The following is a 27,061-nucleotide window of genomic DNA, read 5'->3' as shown; positions in this document are numbered from 1 at the left end:
GGAGAAGAGTGAGAGGTGGAAGGTGTGTGAGAGGGGGGGGATGTGAGAGTGAGAGGGGGAGTTGGGAAGAGAGAGAGAGGGGGTGTGTGAGGGGGGGGGGATGTGAGAGTGAGAGGTTCCTACTGGCCAAGTATTCAAACAAAGACTTGTGTTCCGTTACACGTCGCTTCTCCTTACAAGAGGTTTCAGGTCCACCTGACATAGCTAGGGGAGGTGGCGCTAGGGGAGGTGGCGCTGCGCTTCCCTCCACGTTTCTCTCACACGCTGTCCCCCCTCTCTCGCTCTACCCCAGCAGCCCCCCAAGAACCTCCCCCCAGCAGCGCCCCACCCCCCAGCGGCAGCCCTCCCAAGAGCGCGCCCCAGGCGAGATGAGTGCGAAGAAGAAGGAAAAGATGGAGAGGTTCCAGCAGAAGCAAGAGAAGATGAAAGGGCAGCAGCAGGTGGAGGTGTGCGGACCGGCCGAGATCCCACCGCTGACACCATGTCTGTGCCTGCTCCCTCTCACTTCCCCCCCCCCCCCCCCCCTTCTTTCTTGCAGAAGAAGCCAAAGTCGGAGAAGAAAGAGAAGAAGGAGCTGGGTGTGATCACGTACGATATCCCCACCCCCCCAGGGGAGAGGAAAGGTAAGAGTGAGGGAGAGAGACGTGTGTGTGACACAGGTGTACTATGTATATAATAAACTCTCTCCTTTCTCCCCCCCTCTCCTTCCCCGCCCCCTGTCTCCCCCCCCCCCCTCTCCTTCCCCGCCCCGTCTCCGCCCCTGTCCCCGCCCCTCTCCTTCCCCGCCCCCTGTCTTTCCCCCCCTCTCCCTGTCTTTCCCCCCCTCTCCTTCCCGGCCCCCTGTCTTTCCCTCATTCTCCTTCCCCGGCCCCCTGTCTCCCCCCAGATGTTTCCTGTTCTTTGCCGGACTCTTACAGTCCTCAGTATGTAGAATCTTCTTGGTATTCGTGGTGGGAGAAGGAGGGATTCTTCAAACCGGAGTATGGGGTGAGTAGGACTATTGTACCAGCCCTAGAGGTGCCAGGCTCTGTGTATATATCCCTCTGTGCCAGCATTAGAGGTGCCTGGCTCTGTATATATCCCCCTGTGCCAGCCCTGAAGGTGCCACGCTCTGTATAACCCATGTGCCAGCCCTGGTGGTGCCAGTATCTGTATACCCCCCTGTGCCACCCCTAGAGGTGCCAGGCTCTGTATATCCCCCTGTGCCAGCCCTAGAGGTGCCAGTCTCTGTATAATACCCCCTGTGCCCGCCCTGGAGGTGCCAGGCTCTGTATATCCCCCTGTGCCCGCCTTAGAGGTGCCAGGCTCTGTATATATCCCCCTGTGCCCGCCCTGGAGTGCCAGTCTCTGTATACCCCCCTGTGCCTGCCCTGCAGGTGCCAGTCTCTGTATACCCCCCTGTGCCCGCCCTAGAGGTGCCAGTCTCTGTATACCCCCCTGTGCCTGCCCTGCAGGTGCCAGTCTCTGTATACCCCCCTGTGCCTGCCCTGGAGGGGCCTGGCTCTGTATACCCCCCTGTGCCTGCCCTGCAGGTGCCAGTCTCTGTATATCCCCCTGTGCCCGCCCTAGAGGTGCCAGTCTCTGTATACCCCCCTGTGCCTGCCCTGCAGGTGCCAGTCTCTGTATACCCCCCTGTGCCTGCCCTGGAGGGGCCTGGCTCTGTATACGCCCCTGTGCCAGCCCTGGAGGTGCCAGGCTCTGTATATCCCCCTGTGCCCGCCCTGGAAGTGCCAGTCTCTGTATACCCCCCTGTGCCTGCCCTGCAGGTGCCAGTCTCTGTATACCCCCCTGTGCCCGCCCTGGAGGTGCCTGGCTCTGTATACGCCCCTGTGCCAGCCCTGGAGGTGCAGGTACTGTATATCCCCCTGTGCCCGCCCTAGAGGTGCCAGGCTCTGTAAACCCCCCCTGTGCCAGCCCTAGAGGTGCCAGGCTCTGTATATATCCCCCTGTGCCAGCCCTGGAGGTGCCAGGCTCTGTATACCCCCTGTGCCCGCCCTGGAAGTGCCAGTCTCTGTATACCCCCTGTGCCCACCCTGGAGGGTGCCAGTCTCTGTATACCCCCCTTTGCCCGCCCTGCAGGTGCCAGTCTCTGTATACCCCCCTGTGCTCGCCCTGGAGGTGCCTGTCTCTGTATACCCCCCTGTGCCCGCCCTGCAGGTGCCAGTCTCTGTATACCCCCCCTGTGCCCGCCCTGGATGTGCCTGTCTCTGTATACCCCCCTGTGCCCGCCATGCAGGTGCCAGTCTCTGTATACCCCCCTGTGCCTGCTACCCCCCTGTGCCCGCCCTGCAGGGCCAGTCTCTGTATACCCCCCTGTGCCCGCCCTGCAGGTGCCAGTCTCTTTATACCCCCCTGTGCCCGCCCTGGAGGTGCTAGTCTCTGTATACCCCCCCTGTGCCCGCCCTGGAGGTGCCAGGTCTCTGTCCTGTTTCGCAGCGGGGCAGTGTGTCGGAGCCCTGCCCTAAAGGTGTCTTCATGATGTGTATCCCTCCTCCGAATGTGACCGGATCCCTGCACCTCGGACACGCCCTGACCAACGCCATCCAGGACAGTCTGACCCGCTGGTGAGGGGAGGGGGGGGAGGAGTGGGGAAACGGGGGGGGGGGAGGGAAAGAAGGGTGGGGAGTGATAGGTGGGAGGAGCGGGGGAAACTGGGGTGGGTGGGGGGGGGAGTGAAAGGAAGGGTGGGGAGTGAGAGGGGGAGGAGCAGGGGAAACGGGGTGGGGGGGAGTGAGAGGAAGGGGGAGAGCATTATCGGGGGGGGAGGGGGGTGGTTCGGGGTGCAGGGGAAGATTATTTAGGGTCATGGGGGTTATTTCGTGTGAAAGGGGGTGTTTGGGGTCACTGGGTTGGAAGGGGAGGGGTGTTAAGGTCACTGGGTTTGGGGGTGGTGTTGGGGGGGTTGGTGTTTGGGGGTCATCTGGGTGCGGGGGGGGTGTATTTTGGTATATAACCCGCTGCCCCCCCCCCCCAGGCACCGCATGCGCGGGGAGATGACCCTGTGGTCACTCGGTTGGAAGGGGTGGTGTTGGGGTGTGTGTGTTTGGGGGTCACTGGGGTGCGGGGGGGGTGTATTTTGGTATATAACCCGCTGCCCCCCCCCCCCCCCCCCCCAGGCACCGCATGCGCGGGGAGATGACCCTGTGGTCACTCGGTTGGAAGGGGGTGGTGTTGGGGGTGTGTGTTTGGGGGTCACTGGTGCGGGGGGGGTGTATTTCTTGGTATATAACCCGCTGCCCCCCCCCCCAGGCACCGCATGCGCGGGGAGATGACCCTGTGGTCACTCAGTTGGAAGGGGTGGTGTTGGGGGTTTGTGTTTGGGGGTCACTGGGTGCGGGGGGGGGGTGTATTTTGGTATATAACCCGCTGCCCCCCCCCCCCCCCCCCCCAGGCACCGCATGCGCGGGGAGATGACCCTGTGGTCACTCAGTTGGAAGGGGTGGTGTTGGGGGTGTGTGTTTGGGGGTCACTGGGTGCGGGAGGGGTGTATTGTGGTATATAACCCGCTGCCCCCCCCCCCCACCCCAGGCACCGCATGCGTGGGGAGATGACGCTGTGGAACCCGGGCTGTGATCACGCAGGAATCGCCACCCAGGTCGTGGTGGAGAAGAAACTGAGGAGAGAGAGCGGGAGGACGAGGCACGACCTGGGGGAGGGGAGGGCTTCATACAGGAGGTGTGGCAGTGGAAGAAAGAGTGAGTCGCCGGGGGGGGGGGGGGGGGAGGGGGGCGGGGGTCTGTCTGTGTGTCATCTTCTACCTCTCCTATCTCACATCGCTGGCACAGTCTCATCTCCCGGGGCTTTCCAGTCCTGCCTGTGTCTGCCTGTGTCTCTCACACACCTCTCCTAGCTCACATCGCTGGCACAGTCTCACCTCCGGGCTCCCAGTCCTGTCTGTGTCTGCCTGTGTCTCTCTCACACCTCTCCTAGCTCACATCGCTGGCACAGTCTCATCTCCCGGGGCTTCAGTTCTGCCTGTGTCTGCCTGTGTCTCTCACACACCTCTCCTAGCTCACATCGCTGGCACTGTCTCATCTCCCGGGGCTTCCAGTTCTGTCTGCGTCCCTCACACACACCTCCTAGCTCACATCGCTTGCACAGTCTCACCTCCCGGGGCGTCCAGTTCTGTCTGTGTCTGCCAGTGTCTCTCACATACCTCTCCTAGCTCACATCGCTGGCACAGTCTCAACCCTCCTGGGGCTTCCAGTTATGTCTGTGTCTGCCTGTGTCTCTCACACACCTCTCCTAGCTCACATCGCTGGCACAGTCTCATCTCCCGGGGCTTCCAGTTCTGCCTGTGTCTGCCTGTGTCTCACACACCTCTCCTAGCTCACATCGCTGGTACAGTCTCACCTCCCGGGGCTTCCAGTTCTGTCTGTGTCTGCCTGTGTCTCACACACCTCTCCTAGCTCACATCGCTGGCACAGCCTCATCTCCCGGGGCTCCCAGTCCTGTCTGTGTCTGCCTGTGTCTCTCCCACACCTCTCCTAGCTCACATCGCTGGCACAGTCTCATCTCCCGGGGCTCCCAGTCCTGTCTGTGTCTGCCTGTGTCTCTCCACACCTCTCCTAGCTCACATCGCTGGCACAGTCTCATCTCCCGGGGCTTCCAGTTCTGTCTGTGTCTCTCACACACCTCTCCTAGCTCACACCGCTGGCACAGTCTCATCTCCCAGGGCTTCCAGTTCTGTCTGTGTCTGCCTGTGTCTCACCACCTCTCCTAGCTCACATCACTGGCACAGTCTCATCTCCCGGGGCTTCAGTTCTGTCTGTCTCTCTCACACACCTCTCCTAGCTCACATCGCTGGCACAGTCTCATCTCCCAGGGCTTCCAGTTCTGTCTGGGTCTGCCTGTGTCTCTCACACCTCTCCTAGCTTACATCGCTGGCACAGTCTCACCTCCCGGGGCTTCCAGTCCTGTCTCTCACACACCTCTCCTAGCTCACATCGCTGGCACAGTCTCATCTCCGGGGCTTCCAGTTCTGTCTGTGTCTGCCTGTCTCTCACACACTCTCCTAGCTCACGTCACTGGCACAGTTCATCTCCCGGGGCTCCCTGTTCTGTGTCTGCGGTCTCTATTTCCAGCTGTGGGCGCTCATTCTCTCTCTCTCTGTCTCTTGCAGAAAAGGTGACCGAATCTATCAGCAGCTGAGGAGTCTGGGAAGTTCTATGGACTGGGACAGAGCCTGTTTCACTATGGGACACGGTGAGGCTGATTGTCTATACGACTCTGTCTGACCCCATCTCTGCCCATATATATCTGTATAATCTCTCACACATTTTAAGTTACGGTGGGTGAAAAGGCGACAAGAACCTCCACCGTATAGCAAATAATAATTCTCACCCTCGCTCCCTCGCTCCCCTCGCTCGTTCCCTCGCTCGTTCCCTCGCTCGTTCCTCGCTCGTTCCCTCCCTCGCTCGCTCCCTCCCTCGCTCCCTCCCTCGCTCCCTCCCTCGTTCCCTCCCTCGTTCCCTCCCTCGCTCCCTCCCTCGTTCCCTCCCTCGCTCCCTCCCTCGCTCCCTCCCTCGTTCCCTCCCTCCCTCGTTCCCTCCCTCCCTCGTTCCCTCCCTCCCTCGTTCCCTCCCTCCCTCGTTCCCTCCCTCCCTCGTTCCCTCCCTCCCTCGTTCCCTCCCTCCCTCGTTCCCATCCCTCCCTCGTTCCCTCCCTCCCTCCTCGTTCCCTCCCTCGCTCCCCTCCCTCCCTCGTTCCCTCGCTCCCTTCGCTCCTCCTTTCTCTCTCTCTCTCTCTCTCTCCTCCTTTCTCTCTCTCTCTCTCTCTCGCTCCCTCCCTCCCTCCCTCCCTCCCTCCTTCGCTCCCTCCTTCGCTCCCTCCCTCCTTCGGCTCCCTCCCTCCCTCCCTCCCTCCCTCCTTCGCTCCCTCCTTCGCTCCCTCCTTCGCTCCCTCCTTCGCTCCCTCCTTCGCTCCCTCCTTCGCTCCCTCCTTCGCTCCCTCCCTCGCTCCCTCCCTCCTTCGCTCCCTCCCTCCCTCCTTCGCTCCCTCGCTCCCCTCCCTCGCTCCCTCGCTCCCTCGCTCCCTCCCTCGCTCCCTCGCTCCCTCCCTCGCTCCCCTCCCTCCCTCCCTCGCTCCCTCCCTCGCTCCCTCCCTCGCTCCCTCGCTCGCTCCCTCTCGCCTCCTTTCTCTCTCTCTCTTTTCTCACCCTCGTTCCCTCCCTCGTTCCCTCCCTCGTTCCCTCCCTCGTTCCCTCCCTCGTTCCCTCCCTCGTTCCCTCCCTCGTTCCCCTCCCTCGTTCCCTCCCCTCGTTCCCTCCCTCGCTCCCTCCCTCGCTCCCTCGTTCCCTCCCTCCCTCGTTCCCTCCCTCCCTCGCTCGCTCCTCTCTCCTCCTTTCTCTCTCCTCCTTTCTCTCTCCTCCTTTCTCTCTCTCTCTCTCTCTCTTCTCACCCTCCCTCGCTCCCTCCCTCCCTCGCTCCCTCCCTCGCACCCTCCCTCCATCACTCGCTCCCTCGCTCGCTCCCTCTCGCCTCCTTCTCTCTCTCTCTTTTCTCACCCTCGCTCGTTCCCTCCCTCGTTCCCTCCCTCGTTCCCCTCCCTCGTTCCCTCCCTCGTTCCCTCCCTCGTTCCCTCCCTCGTTCCCTCCCTCGTTCCCTCCCTCGTTCCCTCCCCTCGTTCCCTCCCTCGTTCCCTCCCTCGTTCCCTCCCTCGTTCCCTCCCTCGTCCCTCCCTCCCTCCCTCCCTCGCTCCCTCCCTCCCTCCCTCCGTCGCTCCCTCGTTCCCTCCCTCCCTCCTCGTTCCCTCCCTCGTTCCCTCGTTCCCTCCCTCGTTCCCTCGTTCCCTCCTCGTTCCCCTCCCTCGTTCCCTCCCTCGTTCCCTCCCTCGTTCCCTCCTCGTTCCCTCGCTCCCTAGCTCCTCGTTTCCCTCGCTCCCTCGCTCCCTCGTTCCCTCGCTCCCTAGCTCCCTAGCTCCCTCGTTCCCTCGCTCCCTAGCTCCCTCGCTCCCTAGCTCCCTCGTTCCCTCGCTCCCTAGCTCCCTCCCTCCCTCGCTCCCTCCCCTCGCTCCCTCGCTCCTGATCACTAAGCTAAGTACAAAACATTGATTTCGGCTCTCTTGGGCGAGGAGGATGCTATATGGTTGATTACTATACTAACGTCATATCACTAGAAATAGGGACCCCCAGTACAAGTTGGCAGCGATGTTGGAGCTGTGTGCTGTTTGCTAGCAAACAGCGTTTATATGATAGCCTAACAGCTGAGGGACCCCCATGGTATTCTATGCATCCTCCTCCAATCAATTTGTGCTGTATACTGGTCAATTGTTGTTTGATCCCACGCCCCGTGGTTATATGCCTTCTATATGATTTGGAGACAGCCGGTCCAATTTCTGTGGTGTGGGCAAGCTCAATATATGCGCATTAACAGCCTTGGTTACTAGGCTGAGTGCACGGTATTGGATTTACTCTTTGCATGAGGAAAGAGGGATGACTACTGGTTGACTATTATGCAAACGCTTTGTCACTAGTTATAGGGACCCCCCAGTACAAGTTGGCAGCGATGTTGGAGCTGTGCTGTTTGTTAGCAGACAGCGTTCATATGATAGCCTAACAGCTGAGGGACTCCCAAGGCTTTCTAGTGCATCCTCTCACTCCATTTATGCTGCATGCTGACTACTCTGCGTGTGACTCCACTATCTTGATTGCGTCAGTCATATCACTATTGCAATATACTCACTGGCTTTATTACATCATTGTATGAGCGACTACAACTGATATATATATGTGTGTGGGTACTAGCAACGTTGTTGTATATAGCAGGAGGACAATATAAGTGCTAAATGATATTTCCCACACTGTTGTAACAGTCATTTACCAGCGGCACATACGAGTGGACAACAGCTGGCAGCCCCGCGTGTTCATTGTAATATTTTATTGTCACTTAGATTAGATTCACCTTGATTTTCACTGTATAATAAAAACACAAAAATATTGTTATTGTCATGTGCACCAAAAATGTACCCTTTTGAAGGCACTCGTGACTATATCACGGGCTCTTTCTATTAGTCCTACTCCCTCGCTCGCTCCCTCTCTCCTCCTTTCTCTCTCTCTCTCTCTCTCTCTCTTTCCTCACTCTCGCTCCCTCCCTCGTTCCCTCCCTCGTTCCCTCCCTCGTTCCCTCCCTCGTTCCCTCCCTCGTTCCCTCCCTCGTTCCCTCCTCGTTCCCTCCCTCGTTCCTCCCTCGTTCCCTCCCTCGTTCCCTCCCTCGTTCCCTCCCTCGCTCCCTCCCTCGCTCGCTTCGCTCCCTCTCTCCTCCTTTCTCTCTCTCTCTCTCTCCTCCTTTCTCTCTCTCTCTCTCCTCCTTCTCTCTCTCTCTCTCTCTCTCTTCTCCTCACTCTCGTCTCCCTCCCTCGCTCGCATCGCCTCGCTCGCTCCCCTCGCTCGCTCCCTCTCTCCTCCTTTCTCTCTCTCTCCTTCTCTCTCTCTCTCTCTCTCTCTCTCTCTCTCCTCACTCTCGTTCCCTCCCTCGTTCCCTCCCTCGTTCCCTCCCTCGTTCTCACCCTCGCTCCCTCGCTCCCTCCCTCCCTCGCTCCCCTCCCTCGCTCCCTCCCTCGCTCCCTCCCTCGCTCCCTCCCTCGCTCCCTCCCTCGCTCCCTCCCTCGTTCCCTCCCTCCCTCGCTCCCTCCCTCGTTCCCTCCCTCGTTCCCTCCCCTCGTTCCCTCCCTCGTTCCCTCCCTCGCTCCCTCCCTCGCTCCCTCCCTCGTTCCCTCCCTCGTTCCCTCCCTCGTTCCCCTCCCTCGCTCCCTCCCTCGCTCCCTCCCTCGCTCCCTCCCTCGTTCCCTCCCTCGTTCCCTCCCTCGTTCCCTCCCTCGTTCCCATCCCTCGTTCCCTCCCTCGTTCCCTCCCTCGTTCCCTCCCTCGTTCCCTCCTCGTTCCCTCCCTCGTTCCCTCCTCGTTCCCTCCCTCGTTCCCTCCCTCGTTCCCTCCCTCCCTCGTTCCCTCCCTCGTTCCCTCCCTCGTTCCCTCCCTCGTTCCCTCCCTCCCTCGTTCCCTCCCTCCCTCGTTCCCTCCCTCCCTCGTTCCCTCCCTCCCTCGTTCCCTCCCTCCCTCGTTCCCTCCCTCCCTCGTTCCCTCCCTCCCTCGTTCCCTCCCTCCCTCGTTCCCTCCCTCCCTCGTTCCCTCCCTCCCCTCGTTCCCTCCCTCCCTCGTTCCCTCCCTCCCTCGTTCCCTCCCTCCCTCGTTCCCTCCCTCCCTCGTTCCCTCCCTCCCTCGTTCCCTCCCTCCCTCCCTCGTTCCCTCCCTCCCTCCCTCGTTTCCTCCTCCCTCGTTTCCTCGTTCCCCTCGTTCCCCTCGTTCCCTCGTTCCCTCGTTCCCTCGTTCCCTCCCTCCCTCGTTCCCTCCCTCCCTCGTTCCCTCCCTCCCTCGTTCCCTCCCTCCCTCGTTCCCTCCTCGTTCCCTCCCTCCCTCGTTCCCCTCCCTCGTTCCCTCCCTCCCTCGTTCCCTCCCTCCCTCGTTCCCTCCCTCCCTCGTTCCCTCCCTCCCTCCCTCCCTCCCTCCCTCGTTCCCATCGTTCCCTCGTTCCCTCCCTCCTCGTTCCCTCCCTCCCTCCCTCGTTCCCCTCGTTCCCTCGTTCCCTCCCTCCCTCGTTCCCTCCCCTCCCTCGTTCCCTCCCTCCCTCGTTCCCTCCTCCCTCGTTCCCTCCCTACCTCGTTCCCCTCGCTCCCTCGCTCCCTCGTTCCCTCGCTCCCTCGCTCCCCTCGCTCCCTCGTTCCCTCGCTCCCTCGCTCCCTCGCTCCCCTCGTTCCCTCGCTCCCCTCGTTCCCTCGCTCCCTCGTTCCTCGTTCGCTCGCTCCCTCCCTCCCTCGCTCCCTCGCTCCCTCCCTCTCCCTCGCTCCCTCCCTCCTTCGCTCCCTCCCTCGCTCCCTGATCACTAAGCTAAGTACAAAACATTGATTTCGGCTCTCTTGGGCGAGGAGGATGCTATATGGTTGATTACTATACTAACGTCATATCACTAGGAATAGGGACCCCCAGTACAAGTTGGCAGCGATGTTGGAGCTGTGCTGTTTGCTAGCAAACAGCGTTTATATGATAGCCTAACAGCTGAGGGACCCCCATGGTATTCTATGCATCCTCCTCCAATCAATTTGTGCTGTATACTGGTCAATTGTTGTTTGATCCCACGCCCCGTGGTTATATGCCTTCTATATGATTTGGAGACAGCCGGTCCAATTCTGTGGTGTGGGGCAAGCTCAATATATGCGCATTAACAGCCTTGGTTACTAGGCTGAGTGCACGGTATTGGATTTACTCTTTGCATGAGGAAAGAGGATGACTACTGGTTGACTATTATGCAAACGCTTTGTCACTAGTTATAGGGACCCCCAGTACAAGTTGGCAGCGATGTTGGAGCTGTGCTGTTTGTTAGCAGACAGCGTTCATATGACAGCCTAACAGCTGAGGGACTCCCATGGCTTTCTAGTGTATCCTCTCACTCCATTTATGCTGCATGCTGACTACTCTGCGTGTGACTCCACTATCTTGATTGCGTCAGTCATATCACTATTGCAATATACTCACTGGCTTTATTACATCATTGTATGAGTGACTACAACTGATAATATGTGTGTGTGGTACTAGCAACGTTGTTGTATATAGCAGGAGGACAATATTAGGAAGTGCTAATTTCCCACACTGTTGTAACAGTCATCTACCAGCGGCACATACGAGTGGACAACAGCTGGCAGCCCCGCGTGTTCATTGTAATATTTTATTGTCACTTTAGATTTAGATTCACCTTGATTTTTCACTGTATAATAAAAACACAAAAATATTGGTTATTGTGAGTGCACCAAAAATGTACCCTTTTGAAGGCACTCTGTGACTATATCACGGGCTCTTTCTATTAGTCCTACTCCCCTCGGCTCCCTCTCCTACGACTCCCTCCCTCGCTCGCTCCCTCGCTCGCTTCCCTCCCTCGCTCGCTCCCTCTCTCCTCCTTTCTCTCTCCCTCTCTCTCTTTCCTCACCCTCGTTCCTCCCTCGTTCCCTCCCTCGCTCCCTCCCTCGCTCCCTCCCTCGCTCCCTCCCTCGCTCCCTCCCTCGCTCCCTCCCTCGCTCCCATCCTCGCTCCCTCCCTCGCTCCCTCCCTCGCTCCCTCCGTCGCTCCTCCGTCGCTCCCTCCCTCGCTCGCTCCCTCCCTCGCTCGCTCCCTCTCTCGCTCCCTCTCTCCTCCTTTCTCTCTCTCTCTCTTTCCCTCACTCTCGTTCCCCTCCCTCGTTTCCCTCCCTCGTTCCCTCCCTCGCTCCCTCCCTCGCTCCTCCCTCGCTCCCTCCCTCGCTCCCTCCCTCGCTCGCTCCCTCTCTCCTCCTTTCTCTCTCTCTCTCTCTTTCCTCACTCTCGTTCTCACTCTCGTTCCCTCCCTCGTTCCCTCCCTCGCTCCCTCCCTCGCTCCCTCCCTCGTTCTCACTCTCGTTCCCTCGCTCCCTCCCTCCCTCGCTCCTCCGTCGCTCCCTCCGTCGCTCCCTCTCCATCGCACTCGCTTCCCTCCCTCGCTCGCTCCCTCACCTCGCTCGCTCCCTCTCTCGCTCCCTCTCTCCTCCTTTCTCTCTCTCTCTCTTTCCTCACTCTCGTTCCCTCCCTCGTTCCCTCCCTCGCTCCCTCCCTCGCTCCCTCCCTCGCTCCCTCCCTCGCTCCCCCCCCTCCCTCGCTCGCTCCCTCTCTCCTCCTTTCTCTCTCTCTCTCTCTTTCCTCACTCTCGTTCTCACTCTCGTTTCCCTCCTCGTTCCCTCCCTCGCTCCCTCCCTCGCTCCCTCCCTCGTTCTCACTCTCGTTCCCATCGCTCCCTCCCTCCCTCGCTCCCTCCCTCGCTCCCTCCCTCGCTCCCTCCCTCGCTCCCTCCCTCGCTCCCTCCCTCGCTCCCTCCCTCGCTCCCTCCCTCGCTCCCTCCCTCGCTCCCACCCTCGTTCTCACCCTTCCTCGCTCCCTCCCTCGCTCAGAAACTCTCGGCGGCGGTCCAGGAGGCGTTTATCCGCCTGCACGAGGCCGGTGTGATCTATCGCAGCAAGCGGCTGGTGAACTGGTCCTGTACGCTCAACTCTGCTATATCAGACATAGAGGTGAGGGGGAGAGGAGGAGGCGGGGTGCGCCGGGGTCACGTGTGGTGCGCACGCCAAGGTGGCGTCGGCGTACTGCGTTGGGGTGAGTGTGAGTGCGCATGTACACTGTGTGGAGGACAAGGTGTGTGGGCTGCGTTGGGGTGAGTGTGAGTGCGCATGTACACTGTGTGGAGGACAGGGTGTGTGGGCTGCGTTGGGGTGAGTGTGAGTGCGCATGTACACTGTGTGGAGGACAGGGTGTGTGGGCTGCGTTGGGGTGAGTGTGAGTGCGCATGTACACTGTGTGGAGGACAGGGTGTATGTGGCTGCGTTGGGTCAGTGTGAGTGCGCATGTACACTGTGTGGAGGACAGGCTGTGTGTGGGCTGCGTTGGGGTGAGTGTGAGTGCGCATGTACACTGTGTGGAGGACAGGCTGTGTGTGGGCTGCGTTGGGGTGAGTGTGAGTGCGCATGTACACTGTGTGGAGGACAGGGTGTGTGGGCTGTGTTGGGGTGAGTGTGAGTGCGCATGTACACTGTGTGGAGGACAGGGTGTGTGTGGGCTGCGTTGGGGGTGAGTGTGAGTGCGCAGGTACACTGTGGAGGACGGGAGTGTGTGTGGGCTGCGTTGGGGTGAGTGAGTGCGCATGTACACTGTGGAGGACAGGGTGTATGTGGGCTGCGTTGGGTCAGTGTGAGTGCGCATGTACACTGGTGGAGGACAGGGTGTGTGGGCTGCGTTGGGGTGAGTGTGAGTGCGCATGTACACTGTGGAGGACGGTGTATGTGGGCTGCGTTGGGTCAGTGTGAGTGCGCATGTACACTGTGTGGAGGACAGGGTGTGTGGGCTGCGTTGGGGTGAGTGTGAGTGCGCATGTACACTGTGTTGAGGACAGGGTGTGTGGGCTGCGTTGGGGTGAGTGTGAGTGCGCATGTACACTGTGGAGGACAGGGTGTGTGGGCTGCGTTGGGGTCAGTGTCGAGTGCGCATGTACACTGTGTGGAGGGCAGGGTGTGTGTGGGCTGCGTTGGGGTCAGTGTGAGTGCGCATGTACACTGTGTGGGGGACAGGGTGTGTGTGGGCTTTGTTGGGGGTGAGTGTGAGTGCGCATGTACACTGTGTGGAGGACAGGGTGTGTGGGCTGCGTTGGGTGTCAGTGTGAGTGCGCATGTACACTGTGGAGGACAGGGTGTGTGTGGGCTGCGTTGGGGTCAGTGTGAGTGCGCATGTACACTGTGGAGGACAGGGTGTGTGTGGGCTGCGTTGGGGTGAGTGTGAGTGCGCATGTACACTGTGTGGAGGACAGGGTGTGTGGGCTGCGTTGGGGTGAGTGTGAGTGCGCATGTACACTGTGTGGAGGACAGGGTGTGTGTGGGCTGCGTTGGAGTGAGTGTGAGTGCGCATGTACACTGTGTGGAGGACAGGGTGTGTGTGGGCTGCGTTGGGTCAGGTGTGAGTGCGCATGTACACTGTGTGGAGGACAGGGTGTGTGGGCTGCGTTGGGTGAGTGTGAGTGCGCATGTAACACTGTGGAGGACAGGGTGTGTGGGCTGCGTTGGAGTGAGTGTGAGTGCGCATGTACACTGTGTGGAGGACAGGGTGTGTGTGGGCTGCGTTGGGTCAGCGTGAGTGCGCATGTACACTGTGGAGGACAGGGTGTGTGGGCTGCGTTGGGGTGAGTGTGAGTGCGCATGTACACTGTGTGGAGGACAGGGTGTGTGGGCTGCGTTGGAGTGAGTGTGTGCGCATGTACACTGTGTGGAGGACAGGGTGTGTGTGGGCTGCGTTGGGTCAGCGTGAGTGCGCATGTACACTGTGGAGGACAGGGTGTATGTGGGCTGCGTTGGGTGAGTGTGAGTGCGCATGTACACTGTGTGGAGGACAGGGTGTGTGTGTGGGCTGCGTTGGGGTGAGTGTGAGTGCGCATGTACACTGTGTGGAGGACAGGGTGTTGTGTGGCTGCGTTGGGGTGAGTGTGAGTGCGCATGTACAGTGTGTGGAGGACAGGGTGTGTGGGCTGCGTTGGGGTGAGTGTGAGTGCGCATGTACACTGTGTGGAGGACGGTGTGTGGCTGCGTTGGAGTCAGTGTGAGTGCGCATGTACACTGTGTGGAGGACAAGGTGTGTGTGGGCTGCGTTGGGGTGAGTGAGTGCGCATGTACACTGTGTGGAGGACAGGTGTGTGTGAGCTGCGTTGGCGTTGGGGTCCAGTGTGAGTGCGCATGTACACTGTGGAGGACAGGGTGTGTGTGGGCTGCGTTGGGGTCAGTGTGAGTGCGCATGTACACTGTGGAGGACGGGGTGTGTGTGGGCTGCGTTGGGGTGAGTGTGAGTGCGCATGTACACTGTGTGGAGGACAGGGTGTGTGTGGGCTGCGTTGGGGTGAGTGTGAGTGCGCATGTACACTGTGTGGAGGACAGGGTGTGTGGGCTGCGTTGGGGTGAGTGAGTGCGCATGTACACTGTGTGGAGGACAGGGTGTGTGTGGGCTGCGTTGGGGTGAGTGTGAGTGCGCGTGTACACTGTGTGGAGGACAGGGTGTGTGTGGGCTGCGTTGGGGTGAGTGTGAGTGCGCGTGTACACTGTGTGGAGGACAAGGTGTGTGTGGGCTGCGTTGGGGTGAGTGAGTGCGCATGTACACTGTGTGGAGGACAGGGTGTGTGTGAGCTGTCGTTGGGGTCAGTGTGAGTGCGCATGTACACTGTGTGGAGGACAGGGTGTGTGGGCTGCGTTGGGGTGAGTGTGAGTGCGCATGTACACTGTGTGGAGGACAGGGTGTGTGGGCTGCGTTGGGTCAGTGTGAGTGCGCATGTACACTGTGTGGAGGACGGTGTGTGGGCTGCGTTGGGGTGAGTGTGAGTGCGCATGTACACTGTGGAGGACAAGGTGTGTGTGGACTGCGTTGGTCAGTGTGAGTGCGCATGTACACCTGTGTGGAGGACAGGATGTGTGTGGGCTGCGTTGGGGTGAGTGTGAGTGCGCATGTACACTGTGTGGAGGACAGGCTGTGTGTGGACTGGCGTTGGGTCAGTGTGAGTGCGCATGTACACTGTGTGGAGGACAGGGTGTGTGTGGGCTGCGTTGGGTGAGTGTGAGTGCGCATGTACACTGAGGACAGGCTGTGTGTGGACTGCGTTGGGGTGAGTGTGAGTGTGAGTGCGCGTGCGCATGTACACTGTGTGGAGGACAGGGTGTGTGGGCTGCGTTGGGGTCAGTGTGAGTGCGCATGTACACTGTGTGGACTGCGTTGGTCAGTGTGAGTGCGCATGTACACTGTGTGGAGGGCAGGGTGTGTGTGGGCTGCGTTGGGGTCAGTGTGAGTGCGCAATGTACACTGTGTGGAGGGCAGGGTGTGTGTGGGCTGCGTTGGGAGTGAGTGTGAGTGCGCATGTACTCTGTGTGGAGGACAGGGTGTGTGTGGGCTGCGTTGGGTCAGCGTGAGTGCGCATGTACACTGTGGAGGACAGGGTGTATGTGGGCTGCGTTGGGTGAGTGAGTGCGCATGTACACTGTGTGGAGGACAGGGTGTGTGTGTGGGCTGCGTTGGGGTGAGTGTGAGTGCGCATGTACACTGTGTGGAGGACAGGGTGTGTGTGGGCTGCGTTGGGGTGAGTGTGAGTGCGCATGTACACTGTGTGGAGGACAGGGTGTGTGGGCTGCGTTGGGGTGAGTGTGAGTGCGCATGTACACTGTGTGGAGGAACGGTGTGTGGGCTGCGTTGGAGTCAGTGTGAGTGCGCATGTACACTGTGTGGAGGACAAGGTGTGTGTGGGCTGCGTTGGGGTGAGTGAGTGCGCATGTACACTGTGTGGAGGACAGGGTGTGTGTGAGCTGCGTTGGCGTTGGGGTCAGTGTGAGTGCGCCTGTACACTGTGGAGGACAGGGTGTGTGTGGGCTGCGTTGGGGTCAGTGTGAGTGCGCATGTACACTGTGGAGGTACGGGGTGTGTGTGGGCTGCGTTGGGGTGAGTGTGAGTGCGCATGTACACTGTGTGGAGGACAGGGTGTGTGTGGGCTGCGTTGGGGTGAGTGTGAGTGCGCATGTACACTGTGTGGAGGACAGGTGTGTGGGCTGCGTTGGGGTGAGTGAGTGCGCATGTACACTGTGTGGAGGACAGGGTGTGTGTGGGCTGCGTTGGGGTGAGTGTGAGTGCGCGTGTACACTGTGTGGAGGACAGGGTGTGTGTGGGCTGCGTTGGGGTCAGTGTGAGTGCGCGTGTACACTGTGTGGAGGACAAGGTGTGTGTGGGCTGCGTTGGGTGTGAGTGCGCATGTACACTGTGTGGAGGACAGGGTGTGTGTGAGCTGCGTTGGGGTCAGTGTGAGTGCGCATGTACTCTGTGTGGGGACGGGGTGTGTGGGCTGCGTGGGTGAGTGTGAGTGCGCATGTACACTGTGTGGAGGACAGGGTGTGTGGGCTGCGTTGGGGTGAGTGTGAGTGCGCATGTACACTGTGTGGAGGACAGGGTGTGTGGGCTGCGTTGGGTCAGTGTGAGTGCGCATGTACACTGTGTGGAGGACAGGGTGTGTGGGCTGCGTTGGGGTGAGTGTGAGTGCGCATGTACACTGTGGAGGACAAGGTGTGTGTGGACTGCGTTGGGTCAGTGTGAGTGCGCATGTACACTGTGTGGAGGACAGGATGTGTGTGGGCTGCGTTGGGGTGAGTGTGAGTGCGCATGTACACTGTGTGGAGGACAGGCTGTGTGTGGACTGCGTTGGGTCAGTGTGAGTGCGCATGTACACTGTGTGGAGGACAGGGTGTGTGTGGGCTGCGTTGGGTGAGTGTGAGTGCGCATGTACACTGGAGGACAGGCTGTGTGTGGACTGTGTTGTGGTGATTGTGAGGTGCGCGTGCGCATGTACACTGTGTGGAGGACAGGCTGTGTGTGGACTTGCGTTGGGTCAGTGTGAGTGCGCATGTACACTGTGTGGAGGACAGGGTGTGTGTGGGCTGCGTTGGGGTGAGTGTGAGTGTGCATGTACACTGTGTGGAGGACAGGGTGTATGGGCTGCGTTGGGGTCAGTGTGAGTGCGCATGTACACTGTGTGGACTGCGTTGGTCAGTGTGAGGTGCGCATGTACACTGTGGAGGCAGGGTGTTGTGTGGCTGCGTTGGGGTCAGTGTGAGTGCGCAATGTACACTGTGTGGAGGGCAGGGTGTGTGTGGGCTGCGTTGGGGTGAGTGTGAGTGCGCATGTACACTGTGGAGGACGGGGTGTGTGGGCTGCGTTGGGTCAGTGTGAGTGCGCATGTACACTGTGGAGGACAGGGTGTGTGTGGGCTGCGTGGGGTGAGTGTGAGTGTGCATGTACACTGTGTGGAGGACGGGGTTGTTGTGGGCTGCGTTGAGTCAGTGTGAGTGCGCATGTACACTGTGTGGGGGACAGGGTGTGTGTGGCTGCGTTGGGGTGAGTGTGAGTGCGCATGTACACTGTGTGGAGGACAGGGTGTGTGTGGGCTGCGTTGGGGTCAGTGTGAGTGCGCATGTACACTGTGTGGAGGACAGGGTGTGTGTGGGCTGCGTTGGGGTGAGTGTGAGTGCGCATGTACACTGTGTGGAGGACAGGGTGTGTGGGCTGCGTTGGGGTGAGTGTGAGTGCGCATGTACACTGTGGAGGACAGGGTGTGTGTGGGCTGCGTGGGGTCAGTGTGAGTGCGCATGTACACTGTGTGGAGGATGGGGTGTGTGGGCTGCGTTGGAGTCAGTGTGAGTGCGCATGTACACTCTGTGGAGGACGGGGTGTGTGGTCTGCGTTGGGGTGAGTGTGAGTGCGCATGTACACTGTGGAGGACAGGGTGTGTGTGGGCTGCGTTGGGGTGAGTGTGAGTGCGCATGTACACTGTGGAGGACGGGGTGTGTGTGGGCTGCGTTGGGTGTCAGTGTGAGTGCGCATGTACACTGTGGAGGACGGGGTGTGTGTGGGCTGCGTGGGGTCAGTGTGAGTGCGCATGTACACTGGAGGACAGGCTGTGTGTGTTCTGCGTTGGGGTGAGTGTGAGTGCGCATGTACAACTGTGTGGGGGACGGGATGTGTGTGGGCTGCGTTGGGGTGAGTGTGAGTGTGCATGTACACTGTGTGGAGGACAGGGTGTGTGGGCTGCGTTGGTGTGAGTGTGAGTGCGCATGTACACTGTGTGGAGGACAGGTGTGTGTGGGCTGCGTTGGGGTGAGTGTGAGTGCGCATGTACACTGTGTGGAGGACAGGGTGTGTGGGCTGCGTTGGGGTGAGTGAGTGCGCATGTACACTGTGTGGAGGACAGGGTGTGTGTGGGCTGCGTTGGGGTGAGTGTGAGTGCGTGTGTACACTGTGTGGAGGACAGGGTGTGTGTGGGCTGCGTTGGGTCAGTGTGAGTGCGCGTGTACACTGTGTGGAGGACAAGGTGTGTGTGGGCTGCGTTGGGGTGAGTGAGTGCGCATGTACACTGTGTGGAGGACAGGGTGTGTGTGAGCTGCGTTGGGGTCAGTGTGAGTGGCGCATGTACAGTGTGTGGAGGACAGGGTGTGTGGGCTGCGTTGGGGTGAGTGTGAGTGCGCATGTACACTGTGTGGAGGACAGGGTGTGTGGGCTGCGTTGGGTCAGTGTGAGTGCGCATGTACACTGTGTGGAGGACAGGGTGTGTGGGCTGCGTTGGGGTGAGTGTGAGTGCGCATGTACACTGTGGAGGACAAGGTGTGTGTGGACTGCGTTGGGTCAGTGTGAGTGCGCATGTACACTGTGTGGAGGACAGGATGTGTGTGGGCTGCGTTGGGTGAGTGTGAGTGCGCATGTACACTGTGTGGAGGACAGGCTGTGTGTGGACTGCGTTGGGTCAGTGTGAGTGCGCATGTACACTGTGTGGAGGACAGGGTGTGTGTGGGCTGCGTTGGGGTGAGTGTGAGTGCGCATGTACACTGGAGGACAGGCTGTGTGTGGACTGCGTTGGGGTGAGTGTGAGTGTGAGTGCGCGTGCGCATGTACACTGTGTGGAGGACAGGGTGTGTGGGCTGCGTTGGGGTCAGTGTGAGTGCGCATGTACACTGTGTGGACTGCGTTGGTCAGTGTGAGTGCGCATGTACACTGTGTGGAGGGCAGGGTGTGTGTGGGCTGCGTTGGGGTCAGTGTGAGTGCGCAATGTACATTGTGTGGAGGGCAGGGTGTGTGTGGGCTGCGTTGGGGTGAGTGAGTGCGCATGTACACTGTGTGGAGGACAGGGTGTGTGTGGGCTGCGTTGGGTCAGCGTGAGTGCGCATGTACACTGTGGAGGACAGGGTGTATGTGGGCTGCGTTGGGTGAGTGTGAGTGCGCATGTACACTGTGTGGAGGACAGGGTGTGTGTGTGGGCTGCGTTGGGGTGAGTGTGAGTGCGCATGTACACTGTGTGGAGGACAGGGTGTGTGTGGGCTGCGTTGGGGTGAGTGTGAGTGCGCATGTACACTGTGTGGAGGACAGGGTGTGTGGGCTGCGTTGGGGTGAGTGTGAGTGTGCGCATGTACACTGTGTGGAGGACGGTGTGTGGGCTGCGTTGGAGTCAGTGTGAGTGCGCATGTACACTGTGTGGAGGACAAGGTGTGTGTGGGCTGCGTTGGGGTGAGTGAGTGCGCATGTACACTGTGGAGGACAGGGTGTGTGTGAGCTGCGTTGGCGTTGGGGTCAGTGTGAGTGCGCATGTACACTGTGGAGGACAGGGGTGTGTGTGGGCTGCGTTGGGGTCAGTGTGAGTGCGCATGTACACTGTGGAGGACGGGGTGTGTGTGGGCTGCGTTGGGGTAGAGTGTGAGTGCGCATGTACACTGTGTGGAGGACAGGGTGTGTGTGGGCTGCGTTGGGGTGAGTGTGAGTGCGCATGTACACTGTGTGGAGGACAGGGTGTGTGGGCTGCGTTGGGGTGAGTGAGTGCGCATGTACACTGTGTGGAGGACAGGGTGTGTGTGGGCTGCGTTGGGGTGAGTGTGAGTGCGCGTGTACACTGTGTGGAGGACAGGGTGTGTGTGGGCTGCGTTGGGGTCAGTGTGAGTGCGCGTGTACACTGTGTGGAGGACAAGGTGTGTGTGGGCTGCGTTGGGGTGAGTGAGTGCGCATGTACTCTGTGTGGGGACGGGGTGTGTGGGCTGCGTTGGGTGAGTGTGAGTGCGCATGTACACTGTGTGGAGGACAGGGTGTGTGGGCTGCGTTGGGGTGAGTGTGAGTGCGCATGTACACTGTGTGGAGGACAGGGTGTGTGGGCTGCGTTGGGTCAGTGTGAGTGCGCATGTACACTGTGTGGAGGACAGGGTGTGTGGGCTGCGTTGGGGTGAGTGTGTGTGTGCGCATGTACACTGTGGAGGACAAGGTGTGTGTGGACTGCGTTGGGTCAGTGTGAGTGCGCATGTACACTGTGTGGAGGACAGGATGTGTGTGGGCTGCGTTGGGGTGAGTGTGAGTGCGCATGTACACTGTGTGGAGGACAGGCTGTGTGTGGACTGCGTTGGGTCAGTGTGAGTGCGCATGTACACTGTGTGGAGGACAGGGTGTGTGTGGGCTGCGTTGGGGTGAGTGTGAGTGCGCATGTACACTGGAGGACAGGCTGTGTTGTGGACTGTGTTGTGGTGAGTGTGAGTGTGAGTGCGCGTGCGCATGTACACTGTGTGGAGGACAGGCTGTGTGTGGGCTGCGTTGGGTCAGTGTGAGTGCGCATGTACACTGTGTGGAGGACAGGGTGTGTGTGGGCTGCGTTGGGGTGAGTGTGAGTGTGCATGTACACTGTGTGGAGGACAGGGTGTGTGGGCTGCGTTGGGGTCAGTGTGAGTGCGCATGTACACTGTGTGGAGGACAGGGTGTGTGGGCTGCGTTGGGTCAGTGTGAGTGCGCATGTACACCTGTGTGGACTGCGTTGGTCAGTGTGAGTGCGCATGTACAATGTGTGGAGGGCAGGGTGTGTGTGGGCTGCCGTTGGGGTCAGTGTGAGTGCGCAATGTACACTGTGTGGAGGGCAGGGTGTGTGTGGGCTGCGTTGGGGTGAGTGTGAGTGCGCATGTACACTGTGTGGAGGACGGGGTGTGTGGGCTGCGTTGGGTCAGTGTGAGTGCGCATGTACACTGTGTGGAGGACAGGGTGTGTGGCTGCGTTGGGGTCAGTGTGAGTGCGCATTTACACTGTGTGGAGGACAGGGTGTGTGTGGCTGCGTTGGGTGAGTGTGAGTGCGCATGTACACTGTGTGGAGGACAGGGTGTGTGTGGGCTGCGTGGGGTGAGTGTGAGTGTGCATGTACACTGTGTGGAGGACGGGGTGTGTGGGCTGCGTTGGAGTCAGTGTGAGTGCGCATGTACACTGTGTGGGGGACAGGGTGTGTGTGGGCTGCGTTGGGGTGAGTGTGAGTGCGCATGTACACTGTGTGGAGGACAGGGTGTGTGTGGGCTGCGTTGGGGTCAGTGTGAGTGCGCATGTACACTGTGTGGAGGACAGGGTGTGTGGGCTGCGTTGGGGTGAGTGTGAGTGCGCATGTACACTGTGGAGGACAGGGTGTGTGTGGGCTGCGTGGGGTCAGTGTGAGTGCGCATGTACACTGTGTGGAGGATGGGGTGTGTGGGCTGCGTTGGAGTCAGTGTGAGTGCGCATGTACACTCTGTGGAGGACGGGGTGTGTGGGCTGCATTGGGATCAGTGTGAGTGCGCATGTACACTGTGGAGGACGGTGTGTGTGGTCTGCGTTGGGGTGAGTGTGAGTGCGCATGTACACTGTGTGGAGGACAGGGTGTGTGTGGGCTGCGTTGGGGTGAGTGTGAGTGCGCATGTACACTGTGGAGGACGGGGTGTGTGTGGGCTGCGTTGGGGTCAGTGTGAGTGCGCATGTACACTGTGGAGGACGGGGTGTGTGTGGGCTGCGTGGGTCAGTGTGAGTGCGCATGTACACTGAGGACAGGCTGTGTGTGTTCTGCGTTGGGGTGAGTGTGAGTGCGCATGTACACTGTGTGGGGACGGGATGTGTGTGGGCTGCGTTGGGGTGAGTGTGAGTTCGCATGTACACTCTGTGGAGGACAGGGTGTGTGGGCTGCGTTGGTGTGAGTGTGAGTGCGCATGTACACTGTGTGGAGGACAGGGTGTGTGGGCTGCGTTGGGGTGAGTGAGTGCGCATGTACACTGTGTGGAGGACAGGGTGTGTGGGCTGCGTTGGGGTGAGTGTGAGTGCGCATGTACACTGTGGAGGACAAGGTGTGTGTGGACTGCGTTGGGTCAGTATGAGTGCGCATGTACACTGTGTGGAGGACAGGATGTGTGTGGGCTGCGTTGGGGTGAGTGTGAGTGCGCATGTACACTGTGTGGAGGACAGGCTGTGTGGACTGCGTTGGGGGTGAGTGTGAATGCGCGTGCGCATGTACACTGTGTGGAGGACAGGCTTGTGTGTGTGCTGCGTTGGGTCAGTGTGAGTGCGCATGTACACTGTGTGGAGGACAGGGTGTGTGTGGGCTGCGTTGGGGTGAGTGTGAGTGGTGCATGTACACTGTGTTGGAGGACAGGGTGTGTGGGCTGCGTTGGGTTCAGTGTGAGTGCGCATTTACACTGTGTGGAGGACAGGGGTGTGTGGGCTGCGTTGGGGTCAGTGTGAGTGCGCATGTACACTGTGTGGACTGCGTTGGTCAGTGTGAGTGCGCATGTACACTGTGTGGAGGGGCAGGGTGTGTGTGGGCTGCGTTGGGGTCAGTGTGAGTGCGCAATGTACACTGTATGGAGGGCAGGGTGTGTGTGGGCTGCGCCCGGGGTCAGTGTGAGTGCGCATGTACACTGTGGAGGACAGGGTGTGTATGGGCTGCGTTGGGGTGAGTGTGAGTGCGCATGTACACTGTGTGGAGGACGGGGTGTGTGGGCTGCGTTGGGTCAGTGTGAGTGCGCATGTACACTTGTGTGGAGGACAGGGTGTGTGTGGGCTGCGTTGGGGTGAGTGTGAGTGCGCATAGTACACTGTGTGGGGGACAGGGTGTGTGTGGGCTGCGTTGGGTGAGTGTGAGTGCGCATGTACACTGTGGAGGACAGGGTGTGTGTGGGCTGCGTTGGGGTCAGTGTGAGTGCGCATGTACACTGTGTGGAGGACAGGGTGTGTGTGGGCTGCGTTGGGTCAGTGTGAGTGCGCATGTACACTGTGTGGAGGACAGGGTGTGTGGGCTGCGTTGGGGTGAGTGTGAGTGCGCATGTACACTGTGGAGGACAAGGGTGTGTGTGGGCTGCGTGGGGTCAGTGTGAGTGCGCATGTACACTGTGGAGGACAGGGTGTATGTGGGCTGCGTGGGGGTCAGTGTGAGTGCGCATGTACACTGGAGGACAGGCTGTGTATGTTCTGCGTTGGGGTGAGTGTGAGTGCGCATGTACACTGTGTGGGGGACGGGATGTGTGTGGGCTGCGTTGGGGTGAGTGTGAGTGCACATGTACACTGTGTGGGGACGGGTGTTTGGGCTGCGTTGGGGTGAGTATGAGTGCGCATGTACACTGTGTGGAGGACGGGTGTGTGGGCTGCGTTGGGGTGAGTGTGAGTGCGCATGTACACTGTGGAGGACGGGTGTGTGAGCTGCGTTGGGGTCAGTGTGAGTGCGCATGTACACTGTGGTGGATGGGCTGCGTTGGGGTCAGTGTGAGTGCGCATGTACACTGTGTGGAGGACGGGTGTGTGGGCTGCGTTGGGGTCAGTGTGAGTGCGCATGTACACTGTGGTGGATGGGCTGCGTTGGGGTCAGTGTGAGTGCGCATGTACACTGTGTGGGGGACGGTGTGTGTGGACTGTGTTGGGTCAGTGTGAGTGCGCATGTACACTGTGTGGAGGACGGTGTGTGGGCTGCGTTGGGGTCTGGTTTGTACACGCTGCATTGGGGTCATGCTGTGTGAGGGGTATGCTGCATTGGGGGGGGTCACACGGTGTGAGGTCTCGCAGCATCTGGATCATGCTGTGAGTGGGGGCTGCGTCGGGTGTCATTCTGTGTGGGGGGAGGGGCGGGCTGCGTCGGGTGTTCTGTGTAAGGTCGCCCAGCGTGTCGGGGGTCATGCTGTGTAAGAGGATGGGCTGCATTGGAGGTCATGATGAGTGAGGGCGCGGGCTGCATTGGGGTTCATGCTTTGAGGGCATGGGCAGCTTTGGGTGGGGGGTCATGCTTTGTGGAGCGGGCTGCGTTGGGGGTGTCATGCTTTGTGGAGCGGGCTGCGTTGGGGCATGCTGTGTGAGGGCGCGGCCTGCATTGGGGCCATGCTGTGAGGGGGCGGGCTGCGTTGGGGCCACGCTTTGAGGGCGCGGCTGCGTTGGGGACATTGCTGTGTGAGGGCGCTGCCGCTGTGTGAGGGCACAGGCTGCGTTGGGGCCACGCTGTGTGAGGGCGCGGGCTGCGCTGGGGACATGCTGTGTGATGGCGCGGGCTGCGTCGGGCTCATGCTGTGTGAGAGCGCGGGCTGCGCTGGGGACATGCTGTGTGAGGGCGCGGGCTGCGTCGGGCTCATGCTGTGTGAGAGCGCGGGCTGCGTCGGGCTCATGCTGTGTGAGAGCGCGGGCTGCGCTGGGGACATGCTGTGTGAGGGCGCGGGCTGCGTCGGGCTCATGCTGTGTGAGAGCGCGGGCTGCGTCGGGCTCATGCTGTGTGAGGGCGCGGGCTGCGTCGGGCTCATGCTGTGTGAGGGCGCGGGCTGCGTCGGGCTCATGCTGTGTGAGAGCGCGGGCTGCGTCGGGCTCATGCTGTGTGAGAGCGCGGGCTGCGTCGGGCTCATGCTGTGTGCTCTGTGTTACAGGTGGATAAGAAGGAGCTGAGTGGCCGCACCCTTCTCCCTGTGCCTGGATATAAGGAGGGGGTTGAGTTTGGAGTCCTAGTCTCATTCGCTTACAAAGTGCAGGGGACAGGTAATGCATTATATCTCTCCCTCTTCTCCTCCCCTTCTCCCTACCCCGTCTCATCTCCCTCCCCCGTCTCATCTCTCCCCTCCCGTCTCATCTCCCCTCCCGTCTCATCTCTCCCCTCCCCCGTCTCATCTCTCCCTCCCCCGTCTCATCTCTCCCCTCACCCGTCTCACTCTCCCCTCCTCCCGTCTCATCTCTCCCGCCCCCGTCTCATCTCTCCCCTCCCCCGTCTCATCTCTCCCCTCCCCCGTCTCATCTCTCCCCTCCCCCGTCTCATCTCTCCCCTCCCCCGTCTCATCTCTCCCTCCCCCGTCTCATCTCTCCCCTCCCCCGTCTCATCTCTCCCTCCCCTCTCATCTCTCCCTCCCCCCTCTCATCTCTCCCCTCCCCCCTCTCATCTCTCCCCTCCCCCCCTCTCATCTCTCCCCTCCCCCCTCTCATCTCCCTCCCCCCTCCATCTCTCCCCTCCCCCTCTCATCTCCCCTCCCCCCTCTCATCTCTCCCCTCCCCCATCTCATCTCTCCCCTCTCCCCATCTCATCTCTCCCCTCCCCCCCTCATTCTCACCCCTCCCCCCTCTCATCTCTCCCCTCCCCCCCTCTCATCTCTCATCTCTCCCCTCCCCCCTCTCATCTCTCCCCTCCCCCCTCTCATCTCTCCCCCTCCCCCCATCTCATCTCTCCCCTCCCCCCATCTCAACTCTCCCCTCCCCCCTCTCATCTCTTCCCTCCCCTCATCTCTCATCTCTCCCCTCCCCCCTCTCATCTCTCCCCTCCCCCTCTCCTCTCATCACCCCTCCCCCCTCTCATCTCACCCTTCCCCCTCTCATCTCACCCCTCCCCCCTCTCATCTCACCCCTCCCCCCTCTCTTCTCTCCCCCTCCCCCCCTCTCTTCTCTCTCCCCTCTCTTCTCTCCCCTCCCCCCCTCTCTTCTCTCCCCTCCCCCCTCTCTTCTCTCCCCTCCCCCCCTCTCTTCTCTCCCCTCCCCCCCTCTCTTCTCTCCCCTCCCCCCTCTCTTTCTCTCCCCTCCCCTCCCCTCTCATCTCCCCCCTCCCCCCTCTCATCTCTCCCTCCCCCCTCTCTTCTCTCCCCTCCCCCCTCTCTTCTCTCCCCTCCCCCCCTCTCTCTCTCCCCTCCCCCCTCTCTTCTCTCCCCTCCCCCCTCTCTCTTCTCTCTTCTCTCTTCTCTCTTCTCTCTTCTCTCTTCTCTCTTCTCTCTTCTCTCTTCTCTCTTCTCTCCCCCCCCCCGCTCGTCATCCCTCCCCTCCCCCGCCCGTCATCTCTCCCCTCCTCCCCTGCTGATCTCAAGAGCTGACACTCTATCTCCCCCCCCACCCCCCCCTTAGGGGAAGAGGTCATTGTGGCAACAACGCGCGTGGAGACGATGCTGGGGGACACGGCGGTGGCGGTGCATCCGCAGGACCAACGGTACCAGGTGCCACGCTCAGGGAGGGAAGGGGTTAACGTGGGAGCGACGCTCTGCGGGTCTCTGGCGGGGAAGGGGTATAACGAGGGAGCGATGCTCTGCGGGTCTCTGGCAGGGAAGGGGTATAACGAGGGAGCGACGCTCTGCGGGTCTCTGCCAGGGAGGGGAATAACGAGGGAGCGACGCTCTGCGGGTCTCTGGCAGGGAAGGGTATAACGAGGAGCGACGCTCTGCGGGTCTCTGGCGGGGAAGGGGTATAACGAGGGAGCGACGCTCTGCGTGTCTCTGGCGGGGAAGGAGTATAACGAGGGAGCGACGCTCTGCGGGTCTCTGGCAGGGAAGGAGTATAACGAGGGAGCGACGCTCTGCGGGTCTCTGGCAGGGAAGGAGTATAACGAGGAGCGACGCTCTGCGGGTCTCTGGTAGGGAAGGGGTATAACGAGGGAGCGACGCTCTGCGGGTCTCTGGGAGGGAAGGGGTATAACGAGGGAGCGACGCTCTGCGGGTCTCTGGCAGGGAAGGGGTATAACGAGGGAGCGACGCTCTGCGGGTCTCTGGGAGGGAAGGGGTATAACGAGGGAGCGACGCTCTGCGGGTCTCTGGCAGGGAAGGGGTATAACGAGGGAGCGACGCTCTGCGGGTCTCCGGCAGGGAAGGGGTATAACGAGGGAGCGACGCTCTGCGGGATCTGGCAGGGAAGGGGTTAACGTGGGAGCGACGCTCTGCGGGTCTCTGGCAGGGAAGGGGTATAACGTGGGAGCGACGCTCTGCGG

General features: G+C 60.6%; 2 protein-coding genes across 2 annotated transcripts; both read left to right on the top strand.

Moving 5' to 3' along the window:
* Positions 1-298: 298 nt before the first annotated feature.
* On the top strand, positions 299-5,199 carry LOC142481065 (valine--tRNA ligase-like). Its single transcript, XM_075582737.1, has 6 exons — positions 299-446; positions 539-623; positions 887-987; positions 2,437-2,564; positions 3,529-3,695; positions 5,123-5,199. The coding sequence occupies exons 1-6, from the start codon at positions 369-371 to the stop codon at positions 5,149-5,151; spliced, it is 588 nt and encodes a 195-aa protein (XP_075438852.1). The 5' UTR covers positions 299-368; the 3' UTR covers positions 5,152-5,199.
* Positions 5,200-7,947: 2,748 nt separating this feature from the next.
* LOC142481066 (valine--tRNA ligase-like) lies at positions 7,948-26,327 on the top strand (the record flags this gene model as incomplete). Its single annotated transcript, XM_075582738.1, has 4 exons — positions 7,948-7,962; positions 11,943-12,062; positions 24,759-24,867; positions 26,209-26,327. Coding segments are annotated over exons 1-4 (363 nt in total), but the record flags the coding sequence as incomplete, so codon positions are not given.
* Between the last annotated feature and the right edge of the window lie 734 nt (positions 26,328-27,061).

Source organism: Ascaphus truei, unplaced genomic scaffold, assembly GCF_040206685.1.
Source record: "Ascaphus truei isolate aAscTru1 unplaced genomic scaffold, aAscTru1.hap1 HAP1_SCAFFOLD_2443, whole genome shotgun sequence".
NCBI classification, from domain to species: domain Eukaryota; kingdom Metazoa; phylum Chordata; class Amphibia; order Anura; family Ascaphidae; genus Ascaphus; species Ascaphus truei.
Note: the sequence above shows the minus strand (reverse complement) of the source record. Positions and strands in the feature narration are given on the sequence as shown.

Bases quoted from the DNA above. Each gene is read 5' to 3' on its own strand.
- LOC142481065 (XM_075582737.1), top strand. From the start codon at position 369: ATGAGTGCGAAGAAGAAGGAAAAGATGGAGAGGTTCCAGCAGAAGCAA. The intron at 447-538 runs GTGTGCGGACCG...TCTTTCTTGCAG, and splicing joins AAGGGCAGCAGCAGGTGGAG to AAGAAGCCAAAGTCGGAGAA. The intron at 2,565-3,528 runs GTGAGGGGAGGG...CCCCCACCCCAG, and splicing joins CAGGACAGTCTGACCCGCTG to GCACCGCATGCGTGGGGAGA.